General features: G+C 32.2%; 3 protein-coding genes across 3 annotated transcripts; 1 reads left to right on the top strand and 2 right to left on the bottom strand.

The window, feature by feature from the left end:
* Positions 1–9,353: 9,353 nt before the first annotated feature.
* On the bottom strand, positions 9,354–9,875 carry HELRODRAFT_173395 (hypothetical protein; the record flags this gene model as incomplete). The annotated part of the gene is made up of 1 exon (XM_009020005.1): positions 9,354–9,875. One exon carries the CDS (start codon positions 9,873–9,875, stop codon positions 9,354–9,356), a length of 522 nt encoding a protein of 173 aa, XP_009018253.1.
* A 493-nt stretch (positions 9,876–10,368) lies between these two features.
* HELRODRAFT_173394 (hypothetical protein) lies at positions 10,369–11,023 on the top strand (the record flags this gene model as incomplete). Its single annotated transcript, XM_009020004.1, has 3 exons — positions 10,369–10,412; positions 10,552–10,702; positions 10,802–11,023. The coding sequence occupies 3 exons, from the start codon at positions 10,369–10,371 to the stop codon at positions 11,021–11,023; spliced, it is 417 nt and encodes a 138-aa protein (XP_009018252.1).
* A 128-nt stretch (positions 11,024–11,151) lies between these two features.
* HELRODRAFT_79936 (hypothetical protein) lies at positions 11,152–12,373 on the bottom strand (the record flags this gene model as incomplete). Its single annotated transcript, XM_009020003.1, has 6 exons — positions 11,152–11,248; positions 11,381–11,472; positions 11,592–11,660; positions 11,787–11,875; positions 12,022–12,151; positions 12,245–12,373. Coding segments are annotated over 6 exons (606 nt in total), but the record flags the coding sequence as incomplete, so codon positions are not given.
* Positions 12,374–12,607: the final 234 nt, after the last annotated feature.

Raw genomic sequence — 12,607 nt, 5'->3', positions numbered from 1 at the left:
AATTAGAACAAAATGAATTAGACAAGTGTGTCTACTAAACCAACCACACACGAACGCACACACACGCACACACATACACACACACATATATATACACACAAACACACACACACACACAGACACACATAGTCAAACAACGATCAAACTGTCACTAGCCTTTTCTGCTCAGACAGATAACAAAAAAAAATTGTTTTATCAATTTTTGAGTGTAGGAAAAGTACTAGAAAAAAATATAACGCTAATAAAATTTAAAATATGAAATAAAATTGTAAACAAACAAAATGGCGGGAATACAATTTGAAAAAAATATGAAAAATTTCAGCATCACGCTTGACAGATGACGCATGAAAATGGACGAATGACAATACGGAATGATAGATAGATCGATAGAGGAATGAGTGAATGAATGAGTGAATGAATGAGTGAATGAATAAATGTGTCAATGAATGAGTAAATAAATGAATGAATAAATCAAAAATAAAATTTGATATGAGGAAAGAGACAAAAGATAAAATACGCCATCGAAGCAAGCAAACAACGAACGAATGAACGAACGAACGAACGAACGAAAGATTGAATGAATGAATGAACAACAACTTGAAAGGAGGAATAAGTAAGTGATGAAAGGATAGAAAGAACTAACAAATGAACAAATGAATGAATGAAGAAAGTATTGAGTGAAGGAATAAGCCAAAAAAATGTCCAAATACCAAGATGCACAATGATAAATTGCCAACACACTTGTCTAGTACTGAATAAAATCAAAGAGATGGAAGAAGATATATGTATGTATATATATATATATATATATATATATATATATATATATATATATATATACATACATATATGTGTGTGTTTGTGTATGTGAGTGTGTGTGTGTACGCATGTGTGTATGTGTGTACGTGAGTTATTCTAAAAATTTAACAAATTAAATTAACCGGAAAAACCCTTGTTTAAAAATTGTGCACTTTTAAGAAAGGTTTAGTGATAGATATACGTAAATGGATGATGATAGACAAATAATAATTTGAAATGATAAAAAGATTATTATTATTATAGTTATTATTATTATTGTTTATAATTATCATAATCATCATCACATCAATTTCTTCTGTGACGACTTGAGATTATTTTAACCTATAGAAGAAGAAGTGATTGTAACAAGTCAACGAAACTTAAGTGATCGCGATGACGATGACGTCACGATGATGATGATGATGATGATGATGATGATGATGATGATGATGATGATAGTCATGGTGATGTCAGGATGATTACGATGACGTGACGACGACGACGATAATGATGACGATGACAGTTTTCGAACATCGTGTTCAAGTTAAGTGTCGTTTCAGATTGTAGGTTACAAAAATTAAAAAAAAATATTGAAATAATCATCTTTTGCAACTTTGAAACCTTGAAAATCATCTGCTCCCACACCAAATTTTTGTCGTTATTAATTTTAAATTTACGACTTTTGAACCAATTACCACAATTACGACTACTACCACTACTGCTCCTACTACTACTACTACTACTACTCCTACTACTACTACTACCACTACTACTACTACCACTACTACTATTACTACTACTACTACTACTACTACGATTACTACTACTGTTGCTGCTGCTACTGCTACTGCTACTACTAGTGCTACTATTTCTAATTACTATCAATAACACAAAGCTGTTAAATTGGGAAAATTAAGCGAAATTTTTTATTTTTCTTGCAACAACATTTTTTCCGGATGTTTTTAGAGTTTTTGGATAATTCTTTTTTTTCTCGAGCGGACATGTTTGGACGAAATTCGAAAAATCAATTTTAATTTTCAATTTGCATTCGCCGTTTTTTCGCACATTTCCCCCCCCTTCCCTCTCTCTCTCTTCTCTCTTACTTAATTTCTCATTTTATCTACCTTCCCATCCCCATCCTTGTTTCTTTCTTATCTTTCATTATGTGATAATTTTATTCTCATAATTTTATTCCTTCTCTCTTTGCCTCCATCTATCTTCCTCTCTCTTACTCTCTCTCTCTCTCCTCAATCTCTCTTTTTCTTTCTCTTTCTCACCCTTTTTCTTCTCCATCTTCCAATATTTTTTACGTCACGCGACAAAACTGTTTTTTAAATTGGGCTGTTTGTTCAGAACTGGCAGGCACAGACACAAACACGTACATACAACAAGACACACACGCACACACATGCACGTACATACACTCATGCAACCAAACATACACGTACACACAGGCACACTCATACAACAAAACACACAAGTACCCAGGCACACCCATACACTTCGCACGACGCACGTACAAACGCCACACAACGCTAAAGACGACACGACCGAAACGCACGGACTAAGCCAAAACATTATATTGGCATATTTTTAATATAGGTTGGCTAGCGTTTTCCTCTCAAGAAAAAAAAGAAATCAGAGAGAGAGAAATAGAGAGAGAGAGAAATAGAGAGAGAGGAAGAGAGAGAGAGAGAGAAAAAGAGAGATATAAAATAATTATCATGACCATCATTTGGAAGATGACGTAAACACCATGCTATGGCGAACGAGTCGTGCAATCCATCCTAAGCATGCCAACCGAGCTTATGCGTGTGTGCGGAAAGAAATCATCATTTTAATGTAAACATTAATAAAACCATCATCGGCACAAATAATAAAAATAATAATAATAATAATAATAATAATGATAATAATAATAATAATAGAATAATAAAAGAATAATAATAGTAAATATAGGCGTGTATGTGTTGGTTGTAAAGCAAAAGGTAGAAAAATATTGCTTGGCATGTTCTGCTCGCTTAAAAAATGCCTTTTATTATAACTTTGAAATGTTTTCTTTTTCGTTTCTTGGTTATTATTGTTATTATTATTGTCAGTTTTGTTGTTGTGCTAATTTGTATGAGAATGTAGGTATGTGTGTGTGTGCATGTATGTGTGTGTATATATATGTATGTGGGTGTATATATGTGTGTGTGTGTGTGTGTGTATGTAAGGGTTTGTATGTATGAGCGTGTATGTATGTGTGTATACTGTATATATGTACGTGTGTACGTGTAAGCATGCGTAGGCAGGCATGTGGATGTGCATCTTAGAGTATATTGCATTACTTTCACTGTTTGTTTTTCGTCCAAACTTTGTAGCGCCGTTGTTTTTATCTTCTTTTGTTTTTGGCTTCTATGTTTGTTTTTCTTTTGAGTTTTTTTTTTAGTTTTTCAGAAATTAAATTTTCTCCGTAACGGCCAACCTCTTGACCGTTATTACCATTGCCGTCATCACCATTATTTTCACATCACCATCATCTTATTCTTCTTCACTCACCTTCTTATTCATCATCGTCGTCGTCGTCTTCATCATTTCTTTCATCATCATCGTCCTCATCATCGTTCATATTTTTGCGTCATTATCACCTTTATCATCATTGTTATCATCGTCATTATCAGTTAACTAAGCAGATTAAAGAATTTGACTACTGCAAAGTAAATAGTCTTATGCTAACAGCTGACCAAACAGAAGAAGACGTGAAAAATAAAAGAAAAATATAAAAGAAAAGAAAAAATATAAAAGAAATAATACAAAAATAGACAAAAAAACTAAGCAAAACTAAAAAAAATTTAAAAAACCGAACGAAATAAGAATAATGAAAGTTGATAAATGCTGAAAGTTAGAAAGTTATTTGGGATGAAGTTATGCGGGAGTAAATTGATGTAGGAAAAAAGAAAAACGAATAGATAGAAGGAGAAAAGGAGAAAGAAAGAGAAAGAGAGAGAGAGAAAATAAAAAGAAAGAAAGAGAAAAGGTGTAAAATGGTAAGAGGAAAAATGAAAGAAAGAGGAAAAGTGAGAGAGTGAAAAAGAAAAAAATAAGCTGACCATCAATAAATGAATACAAATGAGAAAAAGAGAGAGAGAGAGAGAGGGTTAATTAAAAATTTAATTGCAAAATTTAAAAGGGCCAAAAACAAGAACAGAAAATAGAAGAACATTTCAAGTTGATATTTGAAAAAATAGTGGATCATCTATTTAATGGACGCTCGGTGTAGAGGAAAAAATTTGTCCTCTCAGACTAGATTGATATTGACAATTTACTAAAAACCTTACCTGCACTAAATCTCTAATACGAAAGTAGATCAATGTTAATGCCTACCTTGGAACCCTTAAAGCAGTGCGATGCCAATTCGAGATTAGATGGATGTTGCTCTTATCTTACGCTCGCGTTTGCCTAATAAATCATACGCACTCTATACGCTCTATATAAGAAGCATTAAATATATAAAATATTTTATTCAATTAATATTTAAAATTTTCATAAAATTTCAAAATTAAAAATTGTATACTCTGCGTATGTTTGCCGATGGCATACATTTATTTTTCAAAAATATAACACCTTGCAGATGAGATTAGATAGATGTCCTATCTTGCTGGGACCATAAGGTACTTTTCACTCGTTATAGGTGCCTAAATTGCCAATAAAGGTTCTTTATTGTACCAGTGGATTTTCGTCATTATGTGTATGTGCGTGTGTGCGTGAGTGTGTGTGTGTTATAAGAAATTTTCTTTAAAAATATTTAATACGAGAAGACGATGAGGATAATGATGATGAAGATGAAGAAGAAGAAGATAATGATGATGGTGATGGTGGTGATGATGATAAAGAGGATGAAGAGGATAATGGTGATGATGATGTTTTGCTGTTTCTACTTTTTTATTGTTATTATTTTTTTGTTTTTTCTTTGTTTTTTTGGCTTTCATTTTCTGAAGTTAAAATCGTTCATAAAATTTGTAAACAGCAGGCATTCATTCCTTTGTCTGCCTGTCTGTCTGTCTACCTGTCTGTCTGTTTGACTGTCTGTGTTTGTTTGTCTGTATGTATGCACCATGTATATGTGTGTGTGTGTGTGTGCGTGCGTGTGGGTGAGTGTTGTGTATGTATGTTTCGTGCATATAAAAAATGAAAAGTTAATCTTAACACCATAATTTTAAATTGTTAGACCAAATCATGAATAAAAAATTATTAAATGTTGTTTAAAATATTATAATTGTTATTATTATTATTTATAAAATATAAATAATGCGTTATATTACAATTTCCTTGAAAAGCTGACCCACGCTGGCTGGCAGGCTGCGGTAGTGATGGGTGAAAAAACATTTTTTTTTTTAGTGAGAAATTCTTCTTAGGAAACAAATAAGAAAATAAATTTGATGAAAAAATTAATTTATTGGAAAATTTATGGAATTGAATTTTTTCGATGGAGAAAAGGAATGAATGAGCGAGTGAGTGAGTGAGCGAGTGAGTGAGTGAGTAAGTGAGTGAGTGAGTGAGTAAGTGAGTGAGCGAGTTGAAAAATGAATGAATCAATAGATGAATAGATGATGTATCGTGATAGATAGAAGGATATATAATTGAAAAATGGTTGGAAAAAAAAAGGGTGAATTGATGAAATGAATGAATGACAAGTGAATGAATGAAGCATTAAAATTAATTTTACGTAAAGGCGAATGAATTGAAGGAAGAAAATAAGAACGAATGAGTAAAACAATGATAGAAGGAAGGATAAAAGCTGGAAAAAACTTGAACAGAAGAAATTATTGACATGAATACAATGACTACAAGTTGAAGACAAGCAGAATCAAAGATAGGCGAAGGAATGTTTTCAAGGGAGTGTATTGACTGTGAAAAGAATCATAAAATGAAACCAACATATGAAAAAATATTAAGAAAAAACAGTTTTTAGAGAAAAAACAACAACAATAGACCAAAAAAACAATGAATTATCACAAAAAATTCTCTTTACAAAAACAGACTTTGTTTTTTTTCAAACATTATTCGTGTGAAAATTATTAAATCTTGAAAAAATTAGATTTCGTCGTAAGAAAAATGTAATTGTTATCTGAAATGGTGTGAGTGTGTGTGTGTGTGTGTGTGTGTGTGTGCGTGCGTGCGTGTGATGTGTACGATGCTACTCTGCGTTTCAATTTTAAACGACAAAGATGAAAATTGAAAAATTGCTCTTTTTTTGCTGAGGAAAATAATACCGAAAGAAAGAGGGAATGTAGAAAAGAAAATGAAGAAAGTTAGAGTTTGGGAAGGAAAGAGATTGAGAAAAAATGAAAGAGATTGAGAGAAAGAGAAGAACGAAAAGTATCAGAGAGGTATTGAAAAAGATATTGAGAGAGAGAGAGAGAGAGAGAGAGAGAAAATAGAAAGAAAGAGAGAGAATGTATTATTTAGACGGCTAGATAGAAGAAGAAAGCAGATAAAACTAGAAAGATTTTGAGAAATAGAGAGAGAGAGAGAGATAAAGAGAGAAAAGCTCTCCAATAAATAAATAAATAAATGTTGTAAAACTTCATGTCAATGTTAATCAAATGTATCGCGGACAAGGGTGAAATAAAAAGAAATTTTGCTAAACACAATATGAAAAAACTGCCCAGCGATCTAATTCAGCATTAATAAAATCAAAAAATAACTAAAAATAATCAAAAATAACACAAAATAACACAAAAATAACACTGAACAACGAGAAACGTGCTCAAAACTTCAAAATTAAAAAAAAAGACCAACATCTTCAATTTTTATGACACGAACCTCAAAATTTTTATAAATTAAATATTTTTTTATCTGGAAGCAAGAATTATCTAGGATTTTTTTTGTATTTCCAAGTTACCAGCAACAGCAGCAGCAATAACAACAACAACCTCATTATCATCTTCTTCATTTCTCCAATCTTCATCATCATCTCTACAATCATCAACATCTCTACAATCATCAACATCTCTACAATCATCCTCATCTCTACAACCATCATCATCTCTACAATCCTCATCATCTTTTCAATCATCATCATCTCTACAATCATCATCATCACTCCAATCACCATCAAGAATGCCAAAATCACCACCGTCGTAGGTTAATAATAACGTTGATTATTCTCAGTGCAAAAGACTCCATCTTATGTTGCAACATCAAGCCTCCGACGCTTAAATTCAATTCACTCCACTTCTACTTCACTTCAATTTTTTCTTTTTTCACTCTTTTTCTTTCATTCTTACTCTCTCATGCCATATTTTTCTCTTTTTTCTTCTCTCTCTCTCTCTCTCTCTCTCTCTCTCTCTCCCTTTTCCACCTATAAAAAAAGACCTTTTACTTTTCGTGTGCTTATTTTAAGTAATAAGTTTGTATGGAAAGAATTTAATTTAGGACAATGATTATCATCATCGTCGTCATCGTCAACATCGTCGTCATCATAATCTTCTTCATCATCATCGACTACATCATCGTCATCATAATCTTCTTCATCATCATCGACTAGACATCATCGTCATCATCATTCGCTATCAAAAGATTAATAATAGCATTCTATACGTCTCGAGCAGAGAGAAATAAGTCTCGAAGTTTCAAATCCCCAATGGGCAAGTGCGATACGTTAATTGAATTTAAATCAAAAGATTTTTTAATCTAAAAAAAATTTCAAATTAGACAAATATTCATCAATCAATTAATAAATGAATTAATCAACCAGTCAATCCATCGTTAATTCAACCAACCAAGCAAGAAAGCAATCGATCAACCAATCAATCAATGAATCAATCCTGCCTTACTCAACCAACCAATCATATCTGAATGATTAAATGCATGCCTTTTGATGGCAATTATCAACTCGAAAACATCTCTTGCATGTACATGTACTATAAATTGAAAGAGAGAAAGAGAGAGAGAGAGAGGGAGGGAGGGAGGGAGAAACTTAAAAAAAAAGAGAAAAGTGAATTATAAAGAGAGAATGAGAAAAATTAAAGTGGAGAAATATAAGTATATGTCGTTATTTCATTCAACCAGGCGTTTTAAAGGAAAAAAAATGTGGCACTTCCAGTAAGATAATGGCCACTTTTGTTCATAGCTTTTTCAGCTTTCGCTTGAAGAAAGACTATTTTTGGTTTTGAATTATTTAATTAAGAGCGAGATACGAATATAGCTGTATAATAATAAATATATTTTGTTTTTATTCATATTTTTTATTTTGGAAACTTTTTTGGCAAAAAAATATAACCGAAAAATGATGATAGAGAAATCAATGAAGATGAGTAGTGATTCCTATTCCGCAGTTTAAAGTCCAATCCAAATAGGAACGAAGATATATGAGAGTTGACAGAAACAACAAGTTGAAAAGAGAAAGAAAGAGAGAGAGAGAGAGAGAGAAAGCGAGAGAAAAAGAAAAAAAGAGCAGAAGAAAAAACGAAAGAGAAAGACAGAGACATCGAAGACAGAGAGCCAGACGGATAGAAAAAAAATTTTATAAATACAAATGAATGAGAGACACAGAAAAGATAGAAAGGAAATAGAGAAGGGAGAAGGGGGAGAGAGAAAGAGAAAAAGAGATAACAAGAAAGATAAAGAGAGAATAATAGACGAACGGAAAAACGCATAATTAAACAACACAAGATGTACAGATAGATAGAAAGGTTAATAACCAAGCAAAAAATTCGAAAAAAGAGCTAGAAAAAAAAAACATGAGATGAGAGAAAAATCGAGAGAAAAAGGAGTGAGAGAGAGAGAGAGGGAGAGAGAAAGAAGATAGAGGCAGAGTCATAAATCTAAATCAGTCCTTTGAATTTTAAACGTTTGTTTCACCTTTGTTGGGGGGAATTAAGTTTCCTGTCAGCCGGACAAAATGCCTCATGATACTTCCTGTTTTGCTTTTCTACATTTGAAAAACTTCTACACTCGCTCCCTTCTCTCCCAGTGACATTTTTAATTCAATTTGTATTTTATTTTCGTTCTTTAATTAAATTTTTGTAAGAAAAACAAAAAAATGAGTTGACGTTGATTTATTTGTTGGACGTGAATGCATGAGTAGCAACAGGACCGTTAACGACGAAAAAATTATATGATAAATTATGAATGATTCACGACAATTAGAACAAGATAATGTCTACTTTGAGTTAGAAAGAAAAAAATATGAGAGAGAGAGACAAAGAGAGAAAGAGTCAGACAGACGGATATAAATTACCAAATGTAGTGAGCAGTTATTCCAGCTAATTCAACACATTAAAAAAAACTTTTCATTCATTCAATTGTTTCCTTCTATCCATCATTCAATTATCTATTTGATTTAAATTTAAACGATCTTAATGCAAACGTTCAGGCGTATGTTTTATTACAATGTGGTTATAAACATTTAAGTTAATATAAATATATATATATATTCAAGAGCTAGAAATTTAGCTATATATATATTTTGATATATATTTATATATCAAACAGTATATATCAGTGCCAGAATAAATTATATATATATAACAAAGTGGGACGAACACCACACACACAAACAATGAAGATCAAGAGTTTTTTGTAAAAACAGAAGTGTCATTTTTGTCATCATCCATGGCCTTTAACTTTTTCTCGATCTCTCTAATCATAGCTCGTCGTTTGGCTTCGGACATTTGACTAGTGTCGATGGAGTTGCTGCTAGATGAAGCAGACTGTGAGTAGCCGGCCAGTGCGTACGTCCCTTTCCTTTGAAACTTTTTCTTTGATTGAGATTTTCTTAGGGCTGCAGCATCAGCATCTGCAGGCTTGATGACCAAATTTTGTTGAAAAAGACGTTTACCATCGAGATGTTTTATTAATTTGTCAGCATCTGAAATGCTGGGTACTGTAAGGAAACAGAAACCCATCGACTTTCCTTTTAGTGGTCCTGACCGATGGTACACAAAATCGAGTTTTTTTAAATTAATTTGATGGCTTTGTAGAAGTTTAAGGAACGTGTATTCAGTTATCTGCGGGTGTAGGTTGCCTATCCACATGCGGTAGCCAGTTTGAGGTTGCTCGTTGCCTTCAGTTACTGGCTGTTCAGCCATTGTTGTGATGGACACACACAATCAAGGTACACAGATCGAATTGGCCTATTGTATCGAAACACTAACAGCTAACACTAACTTAACTAACTGACCTACTAATTACTAGCAATACGACGTCACAAACACAAACAAAATCGAATTTGGAAATACGAAATAATACGTTAAGTAACTTGATTTACTTGATGATAAATAAAATCGAAAAATGTTCTAGAATTTAATATTTCACCGTTCTAGTTAGTTCAATTGATATTTTTCAAAAATTACTCAAAAATACAATTAATGTAAATTTTTTTTTCTTATTATAGTTTAAATTTCTACACAACCAAACGACGAAATTACTTAGTAAATGCTGTAGAATTGAAAATTTTACGAATTTAATACCTAGTTTACTTTTATTCAAAACAAGGCCCTCCATAGAAAGTATATTATTATCAATAAAAACAAAGAATCTCGCGTGAGCGATAAAATCCATTAATAAACAAGTAAAAAAACGATGTTCCTGCAAAATGTTTCAACGCTAACGTGCCGATATTTCAGGTAATTAGGAAGTAAATATCCATTAAAATTTGAAATCCGTTACAAATCACAGCTTAAATTTAGAATTTTTAAATTTTTTTGTATTTTCGGTGACAATGTTAGTCGGCAAAATTAGTCATTGAAAATTTGACATTGACAGCACGACAGCAGTGAGGCATGAAGTGCAGAAGTTGACGAGACTGAGGGTGGTTGACAACAGCCTGATAGGCAGAGCAGCTGAACTTGCGGGAAAACCAGGCAGAATCATACATGTCTACAACAAAACTGGAATAGGCAAGTTAGGAGACAAGGTAAAAAAAAGAGTAGATCTCTGATCTCTGCTATCACATCATAATGGTGGTATCACTAGTATTCTCTCTAGTCTAAGTAATCTTTTTATTTTGTTGCAGGTACTGTTAGCCATACAAGGCCAAAAGAAAAGAGGATATTTAGTGGGACTAAAACAGAATCAGGATAGAATGGTCCCAAAATATGATTCCAATAATGTTGTGCTCGTCGAAGACAATGGCAATCCCACAGGGACAAGGATAAGGGTGCCCATTCCATCTTGTCTTAGGGGTAAAAAGGGTGACATTTCAAAAATATTGGCCTGCGCTACTAAATTTATTTGATAATTACCCAAACGTTTTTTAATTTTTTTCTATTACAAGTCGTTGTTTTGTCACTGTTTCAGATTAATAAACAATAAATACAATTGTTGCAAAATAATTTATATAAAATTGAGATAAAAAAATAAAGTTCATTTCTTTTTGTAACTTTTATCAACAAATTTGAAGGTATCTTTAGCAAATATGTAACCAATACCAGATGTAATTGTGGTGAATGCTGTTAAGTACCTTTAGAAATAAAATAATAATTTTATTATTAAAATTGATTAAATGCCTTTAAATATTAGTCTTACTATTAAATAAACATTTAATAATTTTCTAAATATAAAGAAAAGTTAGACAAGGTACTCTAAAACTAACCACAAGTAGTGCATATAGGGATGATCTGTAAAGTTAAAAACAGGTGAGGCTAGTGTTGCAGCTACCAAAGTCAACTGAACAGCTGTGTTGAACTGCACATTTTCAAGATGTATGTGATAGTCATTTTAGGTGAAAGCTTCATCAAATAAGATAAATTTTGTGTGCGTGCGTGTGTGTGTGTTTATGAGTGTAAGTGTGATTGCATACGTACCTTGCTAAGAGTTGTTGGTTGCAATTTCACTGATCTATTTGTAGGATCAAAATATTCTTTCAGTGTTCTCTATGTTAAAAAAATTGAATAAACATACCAGTAAAATCACAATTTTTTTTACATTTTAAACAAATTATAACAAATTTCTAAGTTGAAAGAAAAAATTTAGAAGGAATAATTAATCATTTGGCTAACTGGTTTTGGATTGAGTGTTATGTATCTGATGTATACACCTGATGCAGTCAGTAATGTGTCTCTTGTGATGACCAAGAGAGCTAAATAAGCTGTTGCAAAATTTTTTAATAAATTTTTAAGATAAAAATAAATAACTGTATAGTTAGACAAAAAGGTAACTAATAGCATTGATAGATCTTATGTAAATTATTTTTAATGATGTTCTCAGTGTTAATTTTGACATGTACAATCTCACCTGGGATTAGATCTACATAGGATAGCGACAGAAATAGCGTGCTCACTAATAACTTGTCTGCTAGTGGGTCGAGAAAACTGCCTAAATCTGAAGTTTGGCTCTGAAATGACCTAGCTATCAATCCATCCAACTGAAAATTAAAATGGTTTTTCTTTTAATTGCATGTTTTAGACTGGGAGAAGTTAAAAATTATTAACTAAAAATAATTAAATTGGCTAACTACCAGGTCTGTGAACCCAGCAAATATAAAAATGGACAGTGCAGCGTTATATGAACCCTGCAAGACTAAATAACAGAGGAATGGGGTTAGTATAATTCGTACACTCGTTAGGATGTTAGGCACTGTCAGGACTCGGTACTGTACCTGTTTTGTAAAGTTTAATTTTAGTTGGGGAGGACTAGGAAGTAGGATAAAGTGAAATTCAACAAATTATTTAAAAATTAAAAAAACATACTAGCTTCTGGAATAAGTTATTTTTTCCGACCGTTTCATTACTTTGACCTTTAATTTTCTCTGATTCAGCCTCTTTGTTGGGGGCTACACTGCATTTCTTCTTGGGCTTCAGTGATTCGTTGGACAGGTATC

This window comes from Helobdella robusta (assembly GCF_000326865.2).
Source record: "Helobdella robusta unplaced genomic scaffold HELROscaffold_26, whole genome shotgun sequence".
In the NCBI taxonomy this organism is placed as follows: domain Eukaryota; kingdom Metazoa; phylum Annelida; class Clitellata; order Rhynchobdellida; family Glossiphoniidae; genus Helobdella; species Helobdella robusta.
This window is presented reverse-complemented; position numbering and strand designations above follow the sequence as displayed.